Below are 23,202 nucleotides of genomic sequence, written 5' to 3'. Positions count from 1 at the left end.
GAATAATATACAGGTGTATACATATGGTATATACGGACCTGTATACACATATGTACTTGAATAATACACAGGTGTATAAATCTAGTTTATACCGACATGTGGGAACAAGATGTAACAATACACAAGTGTATAAGTCTTTTATACACATATGTTAAAAAAACATAATTTATTTAGGTTTGATATTTAATTTTAAAAAGAATATATGAGTTTATTTAAAAAAACATTAGCTCTTGAATCTCTTATAATTAAAATAATAGAGAACTAATTAAAAATGAGAGAGAGAGAGAGAGAGAGAGAGAGAGAGAGAGAGAGAGAGAGAGAGAGAGAGAGAGAGAGAGAGAGAGAGAGAGTTAAGAGATGGGAAAATTAAGGGATTTTAATTAAATATCTTTGGCTAATGTCAATCTTACACTTTTAATCTAAAGAGTTAATTATTGTTTTCGTCCCTATGGTTTGTCAAAAATCACTATATCAGTCCATTAGTTTAAAAATTATGATTTCAGTCCCCATTGTTTCACTTCCACAACCATTTCAGTCCTTGTGGTTTCACTTTCGTAACCATTTCAATCCATTTATTCTGTAAGTACAGGGACTGAAATGGTTACGAGGTGGACTGAAATGGTTACGAAAGTGAAACCACAGGGACTGAAATCGCAATTTTTAAACTAATGGACTGAAATAGTGATTTTTGACAAACCACATGGACGAAAACATTAATTAACTCTAATCTAAAAAATGATCAAAGACCAAGATTAGTTCAGTCAATTCACTCTCAAGAAGTTGTTCACAAATGAACCTAATCACATATATATATATAGGTAGAGGATCCTGTAAAAAGTGCTCAAAGTGTGAGAAGTGTAAGAAGTGTATTATAACACTATATATAATACTATATAACACCATATAAACACCGTATAACAATATATAACTCCATATAATACCATATAACACTATGTAACACTATATATCATTATATAACAAATATAACACTATAGGTTGTCTGACAGCATGTCTATGATAGATGTATAGTGTTATATTTGTTATGTAATGATATATAGTGTTACATAGTGTTATATGATATTATATGGTGTTACATATTGTTATACGGTGTTTATATGGTGTTATATAGTATTATATATAGTGTTATAATATACTTCTCACACTTCTTACACTTGAGGCCCTTTTTACACTATCCTTACCCTATATATATATATATATATATATATATAGGCCGGTTAATGTACAAAATGCCTTAACGTACATTGTGTATGCGAGGCATTATCAAAATGCGATTTTGGTATTACTGAAGATCATGCGATTTGTGTTATTTATCAACATGCGATTTGTATAATTGTTTGACCATACGAACTTCAGAATTTATCAACATGCGATTTCTTGTTATAACGTGCGACTTGCCATCGCGTACGTAATTTACGTTAAGTCATATTGTATGATATAATTTTTATAGAAAGAGTTAATTACTGTTTTCGTCCCTATGGTTTGTCAAAAATCATAATTTCAGTCCTTTAGTTTAAAAATTGCGATTTCAGTCCCTGTGGTTTCACTTTCGTAACCATTTCAGTCCACCTTGTAACCATTTAAGTCTCTGTACTTACAGAATAAATGGATTGAAATGGTTACGAAAGTGAAACCACAGGGACTGAAATGGTTGTGAAAGTGAAACAATGGAGACTGAAATCATAATTTTTAAACTAATGGACTGATATAGTGATTTTTGACAAACCACAGGGACGAAAATAGTAATTAACTCTTATAGAAATAAGGGTTTCAATTTCTTCGTAGTAGACGACAGTTACGAGTTATGACACATTTAATGGCGGAACATCCTCGCAATATGCTGCCATGATCGTAACTGCAAGTTCCGTAACTTAGTACGTCTGATTTTGAGCTTTGGGATGACGTCATGTACGACCAGAGAAGTAGCAGAGCTTTTATGGGTGTGACCCAATTTTGTCTCGCTAGAACTATGAGGTGAAGAATCAGAATGTGACGTTTTAGAGTTGGAAATGAAGGTGGACTCTTTTCACATTTTGACTCGGAACCAATCCTAATGAGATGGAGTTGGTGCTAGCTGTTGGTCAGGATTGTAATGGCAAAACCGGTGAACCGGAATTGAGTTTATGGAGCTGGTGCTAGCCGTTGGTCTGGATTATTGTCGGAGACGGTGTAGCCAGAAATGGTGGTGGATTGTGTTGGGGTGGTGGTAGATGATGGTGTTGGTGGTGGTAGATGGTGGTGAGGAAGATAATCAAGGATAAATATGATTTTTCACAATAAAGATCAAGAGTAAAATAGTCTTTTCACTTATTTTTTAACGCCAAAAACCAAAGGAGTTAGTTCCAGAGACTCAAATCGTTGCACTTTTCATAAGCCAGAGACTCACCAATCCAAATTCTCGTTGCAGGGACTAAAGTTGACTCTGCACGGAAAGCACAAAGATGCAAATTGCATTTTACTCATATATATATTTAGTTTTTTTATTATTATAGAGGTGGTGTTGTCTTTTCACATTAGTTTAGCATAAAAACAAATGGTCTTGAGTTGTCTGGCTCAAAAATGAAATTATTCGATGATAAATATTGGACGAGTAGTGTTATTTTAGACAAATCATCGCGACTAAAATTAAGGTTTACTCTTACTTAAAAATATTTATAATGTAAACCAGTGTTTAAACCCAAAAAGTACTAATAAACTAGTAAAGCAGCCTGTATGAATATTGTTCCGGTCATGAGAAACTACCAATCTTGGGGTGGGATAAAAGCTTTGGGACCAAAAGGTTTTGGGTTCGATTTTCACAAAAGGGGGTTTTTCCCATATTTATTGGGTTTCCTCCTGAATTGGTAGGCATTATGCCTAGTGGAGATGTATATGATCGGGTGATTACGCTGATAGCACGATGATACTTCAGTGGTCTATTAGTGATCCAAATTTGCCGTTAAAAAAAAGTAGAAAAGTTAAAGGTAAGAGTCTACAAAGAAATGATCTTGACCAATATAAGTTAAATGAAAATTAAATGCTAGACCACAAAGATAAATGTTTGTTATTAAAAAAAAAACACATATGTAATAATACAAAGTAGAAGCTAATTATTAAATATTGAACTTCAATGCATTATATATACCCTATCTCCCATCTTGACCATAATCACATCTTGGCAGTTGGCACCTTCCTCTTTTCTTCCCCCTGCCTCAACTTGCCTCTCCCTCCTTATCTATATATTCTACTCTTTCCTTTCATTGAGTTCTTCAGTTCACCTTCAACAATCCCACAATAACTTTCTCTAGATAACTTTTATTATATATCAAGACTACTGCAAGATCAATCTACTGCAAATTAAGGAGATTTCTTTCAATGGAATACACTAGCTTGGTTGATACTTCTTTGGATCTCAACTCAAATCCTACCCACTTCCTCTCTTTAGTTCCAGTAAGTCCTTACAATATATGCATATATACACATGTTCCATGTATATATGTATATCTACAACATATGTGTTTCAGTCTTCTTTAGCTTACAAGGTTTCTTGATTTTGACTCACAGAAACAAGAAGCTAAGAACAACTCATTCATTGAGCTTGGATTGAAGTTGTCACCTGTTAATGATGAGGTATATATAAATATATTATATAATATAACTTCTATTTATCTCCCTAGATGCATATTTCTTTATTTCTCTAACTTATATATATATATGAGCAGGCTACTGGTGCTTTGGTGGAGGAATTGAATAGGCTGAGTGCAGAAAACAAGAAGCTAACTGAGATGTTGACTGTCATGTGTGAGAACTACAATGTTTTGCAAAAACAGTTGGCTGATTACATGAACAAGAATCCGGCTAATTCGTCTGATAGCAACTCGAAGAAACGGAAGCTGGAACCCCATGAGAGGGGAGTTTCTGAAAGCAGTTCAAGTGATGAAGATTCTTGTAAGAAACCTATACAAGAACAACAACACATCAAGGCCAAGATTTCTCGGGTTTGTGTTCGTACCGAAGCTTCAGATACCGGCCTCGTAAGTCCTCTTCATTCCATCTATTATGAATAATTATATCTTCATAAACTTTGCATGATTGTTGCATCTATCCTGAAAAGTTTCATATTGCAAAAAACTTTATTGGTGAATAATATTTTTAGCTATTTAAACACTAGTGTAACATCCGGAAAACTTTATTGGTGAATAATATTTTTGACTATCCTAATACTCATAATAGATAATAAACTCGTCTAACATTCCATATAGGATGATATAACGTGTCAAGTTGTGATTGAGTATCATGTTATCTAGACATGATATTATTAGACCATGTGTAGTGGGGCGTGATTTTAAAAAAAAAATTGAAAAATAACGCCCCAAAACGCCCCCCCCCCCCCATCCACTACACTAGGCGTTATAATTAAAAAAAATTCAAAAAATCACCTTTGGCGTTATAATGAAAACGCTGCATGCATCCAATGGGTTGCTTTTTCCATGTTTGACTAGCCAATATCATTTAAGTTGTTTTTTTTTTTTTTAATAACTGGAAGGGGCATTATTTGGGCATTATCCCCACTACACCACTTTATGCTATAATGCCCCATGCTAACTGGGTTGCCACGTGTCGGATAATGCCTCATGGTGGGGGCATTATAACAAGTTACCCCGTCTTATTACATACCATAGAAATATGGGAAATATTCCAGTTTTTGGAAGCTTTTGATTATAAGATGTTGACGATTATCTCAAGAAAGATACCATTAAGAACCTAATGCTTAGTAGTTCATAGCTTTAGTTAAAGAACATGTCATTTATGTTATATATTTGTTGTATACAGTTGGTGAAGGATGGATATCAATGGAGGAAATATGGACAAAAGGTCACAAGAGACAACCCTTCTCCTAGAGCTTATTTCAAATGCTCTCATGCTCCAACATGCCCAGTAAAAAAGAAGGTGCAAAATTCTCTCCTAATGTCTTCATATACAAACATTTGATATCGTTTTTGTAGCGAGTTCTAATTCGTTTTCTATATAATCTTGTTTTAATCAGGTTCAAAGAAGTGTTGAGGATCAATCAATCTTGGTGGCAACTTATGAAGGAGAGCACAACCATCCAACCCAATCGAAACAAGAGCAAGCGAGTTCAGGCTTGAACCACCGGCCGGTTGCAACCACTACACTTGGTTCACTCCCATGCTCAGCTTCACTTGGTTCATCCGGACCTACCATCACTCTAGACTTAACAACACCACCCAAACCACCTACTATCCCTTGTGATGAAGCCAAGGTTGGTGGTAATAACCGAAGAATCGACACACCCGAGTTTCAAAAGTTTCTTGTAGATCAAATGGCTTCTTCTTTGACAAAAGACCCGAGCTTCAAAGCCGCAATAGCCGCAGCGATTTCGGGAAGAATGGCTCAACAAAATCAGGCACAAAAGTGGTAGGTAGCTAGCAAGTATTGATTAGATCATGGATGGTGTAGATATCACATGTTAAAACTTAAAAGAAAACAAAGAAAGTGCTAGTGGTAGGAAGCTTCGATTTGATTGAGATTTTAGGAGGGAAAATTATACACAAGTTGTGAGTTGGTTTAACTTGTTTCCAGTTGTAACGTGACTTGACTGAAACCAGGAGATACACGTGAAGTTGAGAACTTATGGCTCAAACCAATTGTTTATATGAAAGTTTACTACAATTCGGATTTTGATTTCTCTATTTGGATCTTATTATTAAATTTTTAATTGAATCATTTATCTTTTGAGTTTAGAAAAGCCGTTGAACGTTATGTCTATCACGTGGAAAAATTATCCAACAGGACCCTTTATGTGGTCCAGTATGTCAATAGATTCAAATTAAGAGTGTCTTTAATGTATCAAAGCGGACGCTTAGGGTGTAAGGGGTGCTCACCTCTTAGGTGAGTCCCCCCTCTTACACACAACCAACCAGAATAAGCCACGTCAACTCCCCTCTAACACTCCCCTAATACCCTTTTTTGATGGCGGCACTCACCTATTAGGGGAGTTGGTTTAAAAAAAAAAAAAAAAGAAAAAGAAAATTTTTGATTGGTCAAGATCTCCCTCTCTCCTCCCTCTCTCCTCCCCTCTCTCGGCAACTCCCCACCTATTTCACCCTCTCTCTCTACTCTCTCTCTAACTCACCTAAGTGTTGGCAATGCTCACCTAATAGGTGAATGGAGTCACCTAAAGGGGTCACCTAAGGTGCCCCGGACACCCTTAGGTGACTCGGAGAAGGGGGATGGCCCCATCGGAGGAGCTCTTTGTTTTGATGTTCACCCCTTGTCATTCAGATTCTAAACGAGAGCAATTAGAATGGAGTGGGCTTCTCTCACTCGAGAAAACTGGTGTGTTTAAAGAATGGTTGAAAATCTGATTTAACATTTGACGTGATGTGTTTGTAAACGTTTGAAAGAAGATGCATTATCTCTAACCTATAACCTATTAGGGCTTATTAAGATCTATCTGGGTTTTATTAGACTCGTTAAAGTCAATAACGGTGAATTATGTAAAATATTATCAAACAAAACTCATTACCACCCAAAATGACTTGTTATAATAAAGTGTCATTAAGCTGCTAACTTTTATAATTAATTAAATGGTTTGAAAAAGAAGAGAACTTTGCTTACGCTCTTAGACCATATGTAATGGGGCTTTATAAGGGTATGAAAGATTTTGATAATGCCCTTAGACCATTACTCATGGGCATTATAGGGGCATGAAGAGTGAGGGGCATTTCTATAATAATGCCCAAAGAGAAGAAAAATAATGGAAAGTAATAAATGAAATGGGCATTAACCATTACACATTTTTTAAAAGGGCATTATGATGATGATGTGGTGAAAAATGCCCCTTAGTGGGCATTAACCATTACCTATGGTCTTACAAACGATAAATATACCAAATTAACCAAACTATTATAACTAATCTCCTCATGGTTTTAATTAATTACAAGAAAATACATTTTTATGATTTATTTTATGATATGTTACAAAGACGTGGATGATTCCAAACGGCATGGTTACGACCACTCATCATTTTTTATAACTAAACAATCATTTACTCAAGGTTAACAATAGATAATGATATATTATTGTACTTTCGACCTTTAAAACAATAAATAATATAAATTTTGAGAGATAATAATTTTGGACCACCAATACGATACAGTTGGTACTTGTAGTTCGGCAACAATAACAAACAAAAGTGCGGAAAGAGGATCCCTTGTCCTAGTCAACTCTTTTGTCACATAATAATATATGCACACACTTACTCTAAAAATATGTTTTAAGTAAACTAGAAAAATGATAAATATACTTTATTACTCTATGTGTAACACACACTTAGACAATTCATAAACAACTAATTTTAATATTTATTATTTTTAAAATTTTTAAAATTTCAATTATTTTATTATTTTAAGTAATTTTGAGCAATTTTTGTTTTTCACTAACGATTTTTAATATTATAATGTGCTTATTTTATCCACGTCTCCATATAATTTTTTCAAAACGGAGTTGGGAGTAGTAATGTACAAGTGATCGAAACACAAACGTACATGTTATTAAAGACACCTTACATTTATTTTTTTTATATAAAAATTGATATCGTTTACCTTTTTCGTTATTCTAATAATATAAGGGGACTCGGGTGGGGAGGTTTTTGCACGTTATAATTTTCTTCCACGCGTGAAACAAACAAACAAACCACCGCCACCTAGCAAATTTGACGCGTGGTAAATGGAACATGTGAGGGGGTGTGAGGGTTTACTGTTGTGTGTTGTAAGTGATGAGGATTTCCACTAAAAAAGGTTGTGAGTGATGGAATAATGGTTGATGACATGACGGAAATTGATTGGATGTTGTGAGTGATAAATGGGTGATGAGTGATAACCACACGTACCCCCTAATGATCAAATATTTTATATAATTTGGAATATACCATTGCGAAATGTTTATGTTTATCTACATTTCGATATAAATTTTATTAAAAAACAAACGGATCAAATATGATTGATTTTTTTTACCGTGATTAAATAAACCGATACCGTTCGATCAACTATAGTAGCGGTATCAATATTCGTTTGGTTTATGGTATACATTTCATTGAAAACGAAGTAATATTCTCTACACAATGACTATTTTTTTGTATTGTAAGCTATAATAATTTTCGTACTGTTACGAATAAAACAAACATTGTCCCAAAAATATTGGTAAAACGTTGATTTCGATCGCATATCGATATTGGTATTGATACTATCGAAATCATTATGATATTCATTTTTATGGCTTTCAATCGACGTATAACATGTATCGTTGTCTTTTTAGGCATATCACGACTTTACTTCGCGGTATATCTTTTTGTTTATTACAATACTGAGTGTCGGTGCTGTACCGGTAATGTCAATTAAATTCTCGTCACAACACAACACGCAGGGGCGCATGATGATAGGGGCCGGGGGGGGCGCCCGACCCCCGAACTTTTCGCGCAGTAGTGTTACGTATGTACTTTTTGTATAGAATTTTTAGGTCTATGCGTTTTCGCCCCCCCCCTCCCCCCCCCCCCCCCCCCCCCCCCCCCGTTTTAAAAAAATTCTGTATATACGTTTTCGACCCCCCAGTTTTATAAAAAAAATTATTTGTATAACCCAAATCAGATATATTCAGTTTCAGCCCAAATCATATTGTTATGTTTATTATAGCCAAGAATTAAAAGCACAATCAATGACTTAAATACCCTTTCTATAAAAAAAAACCCAATATCTGTTGATTGGATTACCAGGTCACTAAACTGAAGAAGAAGAAGAAGAAGGAACGGCTGAACAGAAAGAAAACCAAAATCGCTGGGCAGTGGTCTAGCTGATGTTGTTCGATCTTCGCTGAACAGAAAGCAACGACTGGAATCGATTTAGTGTTTCTTCAATCTTCAAGGTATGTGTTTTATCTTTAGGTTTAATTTATTTAGAGCTTCAATTTATGTGATTTAGATTGAAATTAGGGGTGGAATTGTTCATTTGTTTGTTAAAAAATTTTTACGTTATAATGTTTGAGAACATTTTTTATTTGATATTAATGTTTGACCCAACCCGACCCAAATTGAATCACCGATTTCCGACCCGAACATACACCTCGAAACTACGCGATAGAATTTTTGTTAGGTCCGTTACCTTCAGCCCCCAAACTTTTTTTCAAGCTTCACCACTGACAACACGTGAGGAAATTCCGCTAGTTACCTTACATTTGTTCCAAGATGATACACACCAATTGTTAGCGATTGTTTGTACAAAGAAACATATACGTGTATCCTAAAGATCACATTGATTCAAATGTTTTTTTACTTAAATTGCATATAAAAATAAAATATAAAGAAGTAATGTTAAGGTGGATCAACGACTTGCTACTGTTTTTGTCCGCCTACAACATGACCCATCACCCGATGGCTGCTTTCACTGCTTTCACACTCGTGACCAAGACAACAAATAAATTCCCACGCGTTAAATAACACATCACGTACACCTGGCTATTGGCTGTATAATCCACACACCACATCTTTCTACAATTGGTCAAGATAATTAAAAAAATTATCGGTTTCTTAGTAAAAAACAGACTTAAACCATGCACAAATTTCTAGCTTTTATTCCGAAAATGTAATATGGTTTTTTAGCTAAAAACAAAACACATATTCTTATTGAGTAAAATATCAAAATGGTCTCTGAGTTTATGTTATTTTTTCTACTTCAGGGTAAAAATGTAACTTTTTGTATCTGTATCCATAAGGTTGTATTTTCTAACCCAGTTTTCCATTCAAATGGCAAACTTGGTTAGAATTTTTGTTAACCACTTCCCTTTCTGCTAACCACTCCCTTTTTTGTCTTTTCCTTGTTATACCCCTCATTTAGTTTTTTTAGGTTTTATAATTAAAATAAAGTTAGACATAAAATTACCATTATACCTTTTATTTAAATGATGAAAAGAAAAAAAAAGGAGTGGAAATGACAACCAAAATAAACCTCAAGGACTCAAATACAAAAGATTTCATTTTTAGACTAAAGTCGTAAAATGACCTAAACTTAAGGAACATTTTAGCATTTTACTCAACTTAAAAAGTTTTCACTATGGTTCAAGTTAGTGGTGAGAAACAACAATAACTTATTGTTTTACATGTTGTGGGTTTCATAATATGCATCTCCGGTCTTCATATAAGATACAATTGAGAACAATGTTATCTATCATTAACAATAGATATAACAAAGAAGATTAGGTGAAGATCTCATATGATACTAAAATCTAAACCAACTTTTATATGCTAGTTTAACAAACTAATATAATTAAACAAGAAGACTAGGTGAAGATCTCATATGATACTAAAATCAAAAACAACTATTTTTACTAGTTAAACGAACTAATATAATTAAAGTGAAAATAATCAAACAGTTTTTCTATGAGCAACTTTGTTATATAATTAAAGTGAATAATCAAACAGTTTTCCTATGAGCAACTTTGTTTAGAGTAATACAAAGTTATTTGTTAAAAAAAAGTTGATAGATAATCAACCTAGGCGATACATTTTGACTTGAACCAAACTAATGCTCTTTTAAACGGTCCGTATTGACCCAAAGTCATTATATTCTAAACATGTTATTGGCCCAAACCAAGTTTGACTAAACCTGTTTTGACCTATCATCCAACCTCATTTTGACATGCTTAACCCCGAAGACACTACAAGGTGTTCTCATTTGCTAGAAATGGATTCGTTTGGGATGAGACGACTTTGTTTGGAAGGGAAGACAACAAACAATTGGAAAGCTATGTCAAACTTAACTTGTTTTAAGTCTTACTTTTTTATACAAAATTACAAATTAATGAAGACTTTCAGGAGCCGACAAACGACCGCTACCACCGTCATAGAGAAAAAGAATGCATGACGATGTGTAGATTTCTTTATTTGGGCAGCTTGACATTTATGTTTTGTTTATCCGTGAGTTTCTTATTCAATATTTCAAATTTAAAACCACCTAGACTTTTGAATTATTATATCTTATGACTGCAATTTTCTATACCCATTTTTATAAAAAGAAAAATTGTAACTAGGGGTGACAATTTCTGACAGACTGACATGACCCGAATTTGACACGAAGAAACGGTTGTTGGTCGTCAACACAACTTGTTTTCTAAACGGGCTGGGTTCAGGTTAACCCACATAAAAACAGATTGACCCGTTAACCCATTTGAGTATTTAAAAATATATACTCCTATAATTCGTTTTGTTTTTGGTTTGCCCTTTTTCTTCTGAAGATACACTTTTAATTTACAATCCATTTTCAATATTTTCATTATTAAATATAAAACTATTCATACTACTTATTTTTTTTTAATCCAACCCACTTATAACTCATCAACAAACATTAATGACTTATTTATAAAATAGGTTAAACGGGTTATATTTAGATTGACCAAATTTATATGTATGTTATTAGAATTGAGATCTTTGACATGAATAATAATATGAGTTATTTTTGAATTATGCATTTCAAGCTATCAACCGATAACCCGTTAAGTCGTTAACCCACCAATCTGTCAATCCAACACAATTAATAAGGTTAAAAACCTCAAAATTTGTAAAAGCAATACTCACCCACTCTCCCCATCAAACTTTGTAATATATTATTTTTCTTTTCGCAAGACGTGCCTTATTTCAAGACAGCCATCTTCATCGCCATTGTTTGACAGTCATTGCAAATCACTTTTTGTTTGACTTTGTTGTGGGTAGTGGAATTAGTTAACTATGGGCTTGTGGTTAACAAAGGCCCATATATTTTTTCAAAAGACCAACCTCTTCTAGAATAATGAGGGTTCGGTACTTGGTAGTTGGTTGTAAATCCTTTTTCAAGAATAATCAGAGTTTAGAAGTAAACAAGGACTAAATATAGGTTCGTATCAGAAAATCACAAAAAAAAAAAAAAAATATGTGGCCATGTTCGAGATAAACAATTTGGACCCTATTCGCAAACTTTTGTTTATTAGTCATTTGGGTCTTGGGGATGGGCTTGTTAATTGGGTTTATAAAATATTGGGTCTTTTAAACAGACCCTTATTTGTAAAACTTTTAATTGGGTTTTAAAATTCTTATACACAGGGGCTTATTTATAAAAACATCCAGATTTTTTAAGATTGGTCATTGGGTCTTTTAAGCAGACCCCCTTTTTTATAAAACTTTTAATTGAGTTTCAAACTTGTTATACAAAGGCCCTTATTTATAAAAACATCCAGATTATATATATATATATATATATATATATATATATATATATATATATATATATATATATATTTAAAATTTTTCAGGCCCTATAATGATTTGGGCCATGATCGCAGACCCAACCTGCACTTGCTTGTAACCGGCCCTGACTGAATAAATTAGATTACAATAATAGGTAAGAAATGAAAATAATGAACTTTCCAAGCAAAGGTGACTCAATCTGTTTTAGGTGTAAAAGGAGATAATTTTTTTCGAATTTCATTGTTAAACTTCACCCTTCATCTATATGTGTATAAATATGTTTAGAAGAAGTTTATTTTCTAGCTTGATTTGTCACAAACAATTAAATAAAATATTTTTCAATTCATAAATAGTTATGTATATTTCTTGCACCCAATTAAAAAAAAAGTTTAAACCAAATTAGAAAACTAAGGGCATAAAAAATTAGAAAATGTGTATGAATTCGTGTAGACGTAGGATTAATGTTCAAGACTTTTCGAGTGGGTATAGATTTGAATGAGCTTGGTCTTGGATGCCTAGATTTCCTTTAATTTTAGGTAGATTCTACATGTAATTATCTTCTTGTATTTAGGTCTATATGTTATTGTATCTGTTTGTATTTTACCATGTTAGCGCTTCTTGTGTTATGGCTTGGTTTGTTTGTCTGTTGTTTGTTTTGAGCAGAGGGTGTATCTAAAAGCAGCATCTTTATTCTAGGGATAGAGGCAATGTTCGCCTACATCCATCTTCTCCAGACCCTACCAATAGTTTTGCTATTTGTGGGATTTACTTTGTACATTTATTGTTGTTGTTGTTGTTGTTGTTGTGGAGTCTCATAATTTGTTTAACTATGTAAAATAGATCATTTTGCAACAATAGTTTTGTTTTGTTTATTGTTATCAAAACTATCGTTTTATTATTGATTATGTGTGTGTGTGTTTTATTAATTAGGGACCTTTTTTCCCTAGTCGTGGGGGCACAAAATTTTTAAAAACGTCCCTGGTCTCATAACTAGGAGATCTGGTTTGATTATGGTTCCTTTGTGAATATCCTCATTGTATTGTAATTAAGTTCTCTTGTAATTATTCTCATTGTGCTTATTTATCAAAGGATCATCCCTGATTTAATTCGAGGCAAGAAATGGGTGTTTTGGATCAGATTCTATGGGCTTTTCCTAGCTTTAAACTCTATTTCGGTTCAAACAAGTTAAAGGTAATGAAAACTCATCTTCTCATTTATGATGAAATCTATGCATGGAAACATGATATATGTCAATTTCGAAGTATATGGATTCATAAAGTTAGCATCTTGATTCGTTTTCAGATCTGCAATCCATAGCCGCCAAAAAAGTTGAGATCTAGGGTTTCTTTATTGATCCTACTTTGCGCCCCCGCAGTTTGTGCATGCTTTGCACGCGTGAATAGCATAGATTTTGCGATGTATAATTCACATTTTCATAGAACAGGCGTAGAGTAGATCGTGCTAGACACATTTTGCGAGGCCATGCCTGTGTATTGTTGCCATGCGCATAGCATGGCGTAGTGGCTTTGATCAAGCATAAACTCTGCCGAGCGCTGAGGGGTTAGCATGTGGGGATAGCTTTGAGCGTAAAGACTTCTTTGCGCCCCATAACTGGAATAATAGTTTACCCATTTCGCATGTGAACCTGGAACATTTACACCAAGGTTGCTAAGGGTCGAGAAATCTCATTAATTGATATAGAACGACATAGCACAACATCTGAGTTTCTAGATCCCATCTTTTTACAATTTTAGGGCGGTGTACGTCCTCAATATATGTTTAAATGAAATACGAAAATTTTTGAAAATATGATGGTTTAATAAATAAAATACTTTTTTATGATAACCCAACTGATGTATTGATAATGAAACATTAATGTAATGAAAGGGCATTAGTATTAGTAGAGTTAAATGGTAGGTACGTAGTTACCGAGTATAGTATAGTATACACGTAACAGACAAGCGTACCTTTCATAGCATAATATAGTATAACATAGTATAGCTTAGTTCATGTAAGTTACCGAGTATCAATCCTAGGACACAAAAGCTATTACTACTAGATCTATCACGTAATATGCAATCTACTAATAATCAAACACAAATGCTAGTATTACTATAATCAAGGTCAAGAGAATATAACCATCCGCGACTCGAATCAACAAAGACTGACTAGCTTGATGACAGATAATACATATTAAACTTTTTCAAGACTTTGCATTGATAATAGAGTATAAAGTGCTAAAATGTTAATCTTGTCTTGTGCCTTTTGATGTAAAGTAATATGTGTGTTCATGTACCTTTTATAATTACGAAACACCCCGAAGAATTATACATCTTATCTCCCTAGTTATATAACTTACATTCTCAGTCTTTTTATGTACTTTTGTTATGAAAGCCGTCGCCGCTACCACCATCACCAACAACAACATTAACATGGTGGACCAGTAGAATAAGTCTTAACACAAGTCAAGGTTATTTTGATTGTCTGAACAACATGTTGAGCTTCATTAAATGCGATATGATAAAGCTAATTGTATAAGTTTCATCTCCTCCGTGAGTAAAGGTAAATAAAAATTACTCTCATGCCGGAGGCTACTCACGACAATACCCCCTGAGGTCCTCCGTGATGAGACTAACAATGTTCTTTGTTGTAGGAACGACACATGAATAAACGGCCAATGCAACATGATACCATTCACCAACCCGTGTGGATTTGGGTAGCAACATGATTCATACAACTTTTATTGGGTAAATAGTACGCTTATAATAGTAATACAAACATAGAATACAAGAACTAAATACTAAAAACAAATAGATAAGTAAATGCAAAATTAAAACAAGTTGATATGATGCATTGCATAAAACAAAATGATATTGTTAAAAAAAATATAAACCGATTAGTTTAACACATGAATGGGTATTTATCCTTACAAAGATTCCTACTTTGCGTAGCTAACGTGATTCGTGTTTTCTGGCCCTCATCACTATCCACTAAACATGTGCAGACTCGTTACCCCTTTATTCTTCTCGTCAAAGTAGGGTTTAAAAACACAATTAAAACAATTTATAATTAATTTCAAGTACTATCCGTTAATCATCATTGAATTTGTTTATTTGTTCACAAAGTTGATAGAAATGGATCACTGCTTTTGTAATCATCACTTATGAGAGTATTAAAATACATACCACTAGCGTTGTTCCACTATAATAAACAAGTATCTCAATCAGTGACGCAGCTAGCCTATTAATTTAAAAGCGTCCTCATATTTGTTTAGGGGTATCCTTTGTATAAAACCGAATACCCCCCTAAAAAATCGTAAAAAATACACGAATACAGGGTTGAGCCGTAGCCCGTGCTACCCCTCTTAATACATTAGTTCCGCCCCCTGACCTCAATTGTACTATATGTAAGATATCATTTCACAATTTTTTGCTACTACGCTTTAACTAAGTAACTAGGTTATAGACTTATGTATGGTATGGTGTTATATAATATAAAAATACAAGTATAATAATGTGTCCAAAAATTTATGTAACTAAAGTATTTTTGTTACGTACAACAGTATAAAATGATTGTACAATTATAACTCGTGAATTTCTAAATGCTTATCTATACAAATAAAAATAAAAGTATAATAATGTGTACAAAATTTACATAACAGGAGTATTTTTATTACGGACAACAATAGAAAATGAATATACAACCATTAACACATACATTATTTAGAATATATTTCACAGACGTAAAATCTACTTCTGAAATCAACCCATTATCTATTTTCCACTCAAATATATTAGAGTTAATTATTGTTTTCGTCCTTATGGTTTGTCAAAAATCACTATTTCAGTCAATTAGTTTAAAAATTGCAATTTCAGTCCTTGTTGTTTCACTTTCGTAACCATTTTAGTCCACCTCGTAACCAGTTCAGTCCTTGTACTTAACATAACAATGGATTGAAATGGTTACGAGAGTGAAACCACAGGGACTGAAATGGTTACGCAAGTGAAACCACAGGGACTGAAATCACAATTTTTAAACTAATGGACTGAAATAGTTATTTTTGACAAACCACATGAACGAAAACAGTAATTAACTCAATATGTTATTCAAAATATATTTCATTGACACCATCATAAAATATCTCCAATTTGTAAAAGTTAAACCCACACCACTTTGATAGGATATTCACCTGGTGCCGCTAGGCAAAGAAGCAATTGACAAAAAACAAAGATTAATATATCCTGCCAAGTTGGCATCCCTAGTTACTACAGTTGCATATATACGTTGAAGAAGCTTATAGGTCATAAGGTACACTATAAAGCTTTCAAATATAGAAAAAATTCGTACCAACAACATTTATTCCTTCCTTCAATTCCCTATATATATAATGTCTACTGGATTTGCTCAAAATCCTCCGTGGCTGGTGGTTAGAGAGTACAACGAAGAGAAAGACAAGGCGGCGGTGGAGGCGTTTGAGAACCGCTGTGACTTCCAGCAGGCGGGAAAGCCTTCGTTAGTCACCAATCTCTTGGGTGACCCTCTTTGTCGCGTGCGCCATTTCCCCCTCCACGTCATGCTGGTACCCCTCATATATTTCTTAATAATTTGTTGTTGCAAGAGTAATCTGACACATATATACATACATGCAGGTTGCTGAGCATGTGGAGAAGAGTGAAATAGTAGGAGGAATAAGGGGTTGCATCAAGACAGTGAGCAAAGGGGAACATCAACATAGGGCTTACATAAAGATGGCTTATGTTCTTGGACTCAGGGTTTCACCACCCCATAGGTATATCACTCTTCATTATTGTATCTTTTTTTTCTTCTTATATATAAAAAATATATGTATGATGTGTGTGTCTACAAGTAATTAATGGCATGTACGTTATAAGTTGTTTTTTAAGTCTTTTTTCATTGAAATCGTGACAACTTTTCGAACTACAATGCATGGTTTACTAATTACTATAACGACATTTCGGTAATTCGGTTACTAGAACTGTGGAGGATATCAAAGAGACTTCGTTTATGGGGATGAATAGTAGATCTAAATCCTATGTTGTTAAGTGGGAGAGGTGTTGCGATTTTTTTTATTTGTCATGTAATCGTGTAACTTTTGGTATGTTGGTGTTTCAGCTTCTTGCTGGTCCGATTTCTATATTCATTTAGAGGTGTTGCTGAAAAAGAATATTGTTTGATTAGATTCTTTTGACATTTTTATAGTTAAAGTGATGCATTGTCGTTTGTTGGTGGAGGATGGGTCTTTCTGGTGTTATTCTTGTTGTTAGTGGTGTTTTTTGACCTTGGTTTTGTACTTATTATGTTCCTCCTAAGATCCTGACCAAAACATTAAAATTTTACTTTAAACAGTTGTGAAATTCAAATAAAGATTTACCAAATGCAAGATGACGACTTATGAAAAATATAATTATGGGTTTGTTTAAATAGTTTAGAATCTAATATATTAGTTTATTTGGTGATTAATAATCATCTCAAACCATCAAATTGGAAACTTTTTTATTGGATTAGATGTAATAGAAAGTCAAAAGTTTTTTAGTAACAAAGAGGAAGATTTGATTAGATTCTTAATTGGTCTCATTATTGTTCTTAATTTTACAAGTGTTTAACTCACTTAGCAATTTGACATTTATATTTGAACTTGGCATATAGACAACTAGGCGTCGGTACAAAACTAGTCCAATGTTTAGAAGAATGGTGCAAGAGAAATGGCGCCGATTATGCTTACATGGCGACTGATTCCTACAACGAAGCTTCACTAAACCTGTTTACACTAAAATGCGATTATATCAGGTTCCGTAGCCTTACGATTTTGGTCCAACCAGTTCACGCTCACAACAAGCCGTTGATCTCAGGTGTTGTGATCAAACAGCTCGACCCTAAACTTGCGAGCGCAGTCTATTGCAAGACCTTTGGGGATTCAGAGTTTTTTCCTGAAGATATAGATGTAATTTTGCATAACAAGCTTAATTTAGGAACTTTTATGGCCATACCTAAGAGTTATGTTGACCATTGGGATCCGGAAATGACCATATTGCCACCTAGTTTTGCCATCTTAAGCATATGGAACACTAAGGAGGTGTTTCGGTTTCAAGTGAAGGGCGTGTCGCCGCTAACGTACGCAGAGTGCGCAGGAAGTAGGGTGTTGGACACTTTGATGCCTTGTTTAAGATTACCATCTGTACCGAACTTTTTTAAACAGTTCGGGGTTTATTTCCTATACGGACTTCACATGAGAGGCTACGGTGCTTCACGGCTCATGAAGTCTTTGTGTGCACACGCACATAATATGGCCCGGAATGACGTATTGTGTCGGGCCGTGGTGGCGGAAGTGGGCAAGAGGGATCCAGTGAGAGAGGTGATGCCGCATTGGAGGAAATTTTCTTGGGCCGAAGATATTTGGTGCATCAAGGAGCTTGCAACCGCGAAGCAGGATATCAACACGAATCGCGGATCACACGATTGGATTACATCTACATCTAAGTCGTCTCCTGTGATCTTTGTCGACCCTCGTGACTTTTAACTTCTGATAATTTTAACTTTTGTGAATATGTACATTTCAGATGAAACTATTTAAGCGTCTCAAATTCGACAAACCACAAGTTGGTATGGTGATACAAGATTACAAGCTGGGCATTTTGTTATATTCTAAAATGGCATCACTCTTCTGGACTTGTAAAACCACAAAAACGAACAAAATATAACGAGCCCAGTGACTCCCGTAATGAACAATACCCAATCGAAAGCTGTGGGGTTATCAAACAATGTTATCGGGAAATTCATACCAAATACCCCCGCAACCACCCCACAGATGGCAACCACAAACGTCGCAGTTGTCAGTAGTAATTCAAACTGTATAAGCTGGTTCCTCACATTATCCTGCAATCCAAGGTTATACATATAACATAAAAAATATTAGTTATGTTTATTTCGGACAGAAAATTGTTTGCAATCTTAAGAAGGGACACATACCAGTTGAATGTTGATGAAGTCTTCTGTATCATCAATGTATTCCTTCAGCTGGTGTATCACAAAACAAAGAAACCAGATTAAAAAATATATATACTTTTTATAGTAAATTAATAATAATTTAGTACCGAGGTCAACTTATTAAGAGTGCTGTCGATAACAACAAAATAAGCTTCCAAAAGCATCTCCATCTCCTCAATGTTTTGCTTGCTACTTTCGGAACTCCTCATGCTATCATGCCTGCTCCTCGCAAAGCTAATAGATTTTTCAAGCTTTCGATATTCTGGCGGTGAAGAAACCGGAGATACTGGAGCTGAAGCAGATTGTAGACCATCGTTTGACCTGTATCCCGTCGTAGATTGATCTCCACCGTAGTATATAGAATCCATCCTCAGTTTCTTATCCGTTAGGTACATTTCAGCCATATCTCCGTCATCATCCATAAGTTGCTCTATCTCGTCTCTTACCTGTATGAAAGTTATTGTCAATGAAAGTCAAACATCCAAAGTCAATGAAAGTCAAAAGACTAGAGTACCTTTTGGACCCTGCGAGTCAATCCAACAAGTCTGCTTTTCAGTCTACGAACACGTTCCAAGTTTAAAGTACTGATTGTCGACGTAAGTTCATCTAGCAACGGATACGCTTCGATTTCTAATTCTGCTGCCTGACGAACTTATCACGATATTATTATTATTATCACTAAATAAAATTAACAACATAATTAATTTAATACGAGATCGATCACATTCACACCTGTGAGTCAAGAAACGTACAAGCAGCTTCAAGAGCGATTTCTAAAGCCTTAAACTCAAAAGGCAGATAATCCGACGATGAGTTCCTAGACACATCCGCAAAATCCCTACTCTCCGACTGCCAAACATCACCTGCACCCGTAGCTTTCAACCGCCTCTGCAGTTCCACAACATACTGCAACACATAACTATCAAGAGAATTCAAAAGCAACACTTCATCCGCTGTTATAATACACCGAATCTGCTCCAAATTCACAACTATTGCCTTCTCTCTGCCCAAAATCGTCGAGGGATAAACGAACAACGGATCAAGCAAACGAAGATCACGAGCAGGAAGATCACACCGTCTCATCACCGTGAACTTATCAACCTCGATAATTTGTGAATCGCCAGTTGAAGCATCGACACGGATCCATGACCGAAGACCTTGACCGCGCTTTTTCAAGCCCGATACATCAACGCCTTGAAACGGCTGCCGGAAAGATGCAAATGGCCTGTATGATGCATCTCCTAAAGTCACTGCTGATGCTGGTTTTGGTAGAAGACGCTCTTTTATGTCTCCCATGATAATTATCTAACAACACATATATTTTCACTGAACTTAGAATATACAAAATAATAAGAGTAAACTGCCATTTTGGTCCCTGAGGTTTGGTTACTTTTGCCACTTTAGTCCAAAACTCAAACATTTTGCATCCGGGTCCCTGTGGTTTCAGTTTTATTGCCATTTTGGTCAAAAAATGAAATCAGGTCATACTTATCTTATAAAATCCTGCAATTTTGTCATTTTCCTTAGGGGCAAATCAGGTCATATTTGTCTTATAAAATATGGTATTTATTTATAAAAAAGAAATGATCATTTTGCCCCTGCGGAAAATAACAAAATAACAGGATTTTATAAGACAAATATGACCTGATTTCATTTTTGGACCAAAATGGCAATAAAACTGAAACCACAGGGACCCAGATGCAAAAAGTTTGAGTTTTGGACTAAAGTGGCAAAATTGACCAAACCACAGGGACCAAAATGGCAGTTTACTCAAATAATAATAATAATAATAATAATAATAATAATAATAATAATAATAATAATAATAATAATAATAATAATAATAATACCAAATTTAATCAAATTCAATTATCCACTAATTAAAACGAACTGAAGTGAAAAAACGTAATTAATGACAACAGAATAAGTATAACGACTAAACTAACAGGGGAATTTAGTAAGTTACCTCATGTCGTGAATTAGTTAGGGTTTCAGTCCAAACAAGATATTGAAAAAAAACTGTCTATTACGTCATAAGAAGATATCACACAACGAGTATATAGAGGTTTAGATTAAGGATTCAACACGAATTTTGAATATATACGGATAAAACAAGCGAATGATTGAAGTTGGAGATACCAAATTTCGAGTATAATTCTATTCGGATGGAAATTGGAAAGAGTGAGGGTGTCGGGCTCAGATGTCTTTGTAGCTTGTAACTCGTGCTTTGGTAGCTGTATAGTTTCTTGTTCTTATAGTTAGTAATAAATAAATGTCTCGAATGGAATAGTTAACAAGTATCTCATTTGGATTGGCTGAAGGTCCTTTTTGGCGATTTTATTGATGTTCGTGTTGAAGATGAAAGAGTCAATTCTACCTTTGATAGGAGTGCAATGGAGGCGTTTAATGATTTTATTTCCAATGCTTGCCTTTTCGAATATTCTATGACTGGAGGTAAGTTTACATATATCTCCGGGCACGCTAACGTTAAACTTAGTAAGTTAGACAGATTCTTGGTCTGTGATTCTTTTCTTAATCGATGGCCGGCTGCTAAAGTGGAGGTTCACGAAGGGGGTGCCTCGGACCACTGCCCGATTTCCCTTTTGTGTAACCCGTTGGATTTTGGTCCTATTCCTTTCAAACTGTTCAACTCGTGGGTGGAGGATCAGAGAATGCATTCGTTTGGAACTGTTGGGCTCCCTTCAAAGGTAATATTCTCCTCTGGCGGGCTCTCCTTGGTAGAGTTGCTTTTAAGGTTGGGCTGGCCCGTAGAGGGGTGGCGATTATTGATGTGGGCTGTCCAAGGTGTGGACTGGAAATCGAAAGCCCAGATCATATATTTGTTAATTGTTTGTGGGCTAGAAGTGTTTGGTGGAACGTGATGGCTTGGGTCCGCATCCAATTCCCAAACAATCGCTCTTCTCTTTTGGAGATAGTCAGGTATGTCAAAGATTGTCCGGGAAGTAGAATTTGGAAGCGGTTAGTCTCTACGATAGTTATAGCCACGGTTTGGAGAATTTGGAGTGCGAGGAATACCAAAGTAGTATTCGAAGATTGCTTCATTCCCATAATGAAGACGGTGGAGTTTATCAAGGAAGATTCTTTTCTTTGGATTAACAATCGTGCCAAGATTAAGAAGCCTAAGTGGGAGAATTGGTTATCGTTTGATGTTAGCGACTTTTTGTAATCGGTTTTTGTAGCTCTGTTTTGTTTTGTTCTTTTGTTTCTTGTTCTCCTAGTTGCTGGCTCTTAATATATATATATATATATATATATATATATATATATATATATATATATATATATATATATAAAGTGATTTTCCGTTCAAAAAAAATATACGACCTGTGGTACGGTGGTATCAAGGTTTGTACGAATCAACAATATATCAAACACAATGATATAGATTTAGAAGTAGAAAGAGAATATGCGTTTGTTTCTCCAAATATAGACACTTTATAATTTATGTTTATAGCGGTTTGCAATGGGTAACCTTTAATTTTAATAATTACATTCACAGTCATTTATTTACAAAATCGGTTATACCTTAGGTCCTTTAACCCTAACCTGGTTAAAACTTTCAGTTAAGTGAGGTCATGTGCAACCCATGTGAAGGCAAAACAGTCATTTAATACAAAAAAAAAAAAAAAGAATATCAAAATTTAAAAATTATAAACCTAAACCATTATCATCATCTCCCATGTACTCTCTCATCATAACTTGTGTATTTCTGAATAAGCCAAAACAAAACATGAAAGAATAACAACTATTCCAATCACTCATACTACACCATCAACATTCACGCTCAAATTCATATCAACTGTTCCAATCTCTCCCATGTATTTTCAACTACCAAACCCTAGATCACCCATCCGTACATACCATGGCAGCTCTCGAAAACCTAAGAC

General features: G+C 34.6%; 3 protein-coding genes across 4 annotated transcripts in view; 2 read left to right on the top strand and 1 right to left on the bottom strand.

Annotated features, from left to right (window-relative positions):
- The first annotated feature begins 3,162 nt into the window (after positions 1–3,162).
- Positions 3,163–5,709, top strand: LOC110880030 (probable WRKY transcription factor 40). Its single transcript, XM_022128580.2, has 5 exons — positions 3,163–3,447; positions 3,562–3,627; positions 3,720–4,031; positions 4,831–4,947; positions 5,045–5,709. Exons 1-5 carry the CDS (start codon positions 3,373–3,375, stop codon positions 5,438–5,440), a joined length of 966 nt encoding a protein of 321 aa, XP_021984272.1. The 5' UTR covers positions 3,163–3,372; the 3' UTR covers positions 5,441–5,709.
- Positions 5,710–16,676: 10,967 nt separating this feature from the next.
- LOC110880032 (probable N-acetyltransferase HLS1) lies at positions 16,677–18,827 on the top strand. Its single transcript, XM_022128583.2, has 3 exons — positions 16,677–16,868; positions 16,939–17,078; positions 17,957–18,827. Exons 1-3 carry the CDS (start codon positions 16,677–16,679, stop codon positions 18,825–18,827), a joined length of 1,203 nt encoding a protein of 400 aa, XP_021984275.1.
- A 7-nt stretch (positions 18,828–18,834) lies between these two features.
- LOC110880031 (magnesium transporter MRS2-1) overlaps positions 18,835–23,202 on the bottom strand; it is an 88,384-nt gene continuing 84,016 nt past the window's right edge. Inside the window, exons 1-6 of one of the 2 annotated variants that reach the window (XM_022128581.2) lie at positions 21,261–21,351; positions 20,027–20,599; positions 19,809–19,937; positions 19,402–19,740; positions 19,277–19,324; positions 18,835–19,183 (exon numbers count right to left, since the gene is read on the bottom strand). In XM_022128581.2, the coding sequence (XP_021984273.1) occupies positions 18,953–19,183; positions 19,277–19,324; positions 19,402–19,740; positions 19,809–19,937; positions 20,027–20,590 (1,311 nt within the window). In that variant the 5' untranslated portion in view covers positions 20,591–20,599; positions 21,261–21,351 and the 3' untranslated portion in view covers positions 18,835–18,952. Of the gene's footprint in view, positions 19,184–19,276; positions 19,325–19,401; positions 19,741–19,808; positions 19,938–20,026; positions 20,600–21,260; positions 21,352–23,202 lie in introns of those variants that run through there. The other variant, XM_035977968.1, reaches the window with a different exon arrangement.

Source organism: Helianthus annuus, chromosome 9, assembly GCF_002127325.2.
Source record: "Helianthus annuus cultivar XRQ/B chromosome 9, HanXRQr2.0-SUNRISE, whole genome shotgun sequence".
NCBI lineage: Eukaryota > Viridiplantae > Streptophyta > Magnoliopsida > Asterales > Asteraceae > Helianthus > Helianthus annuus.
The sequence above is the reverse complement of the archived record's forward strand: the minus strand, read 5'-3'. Positions and strand labels throughout refer to the sequence as shown.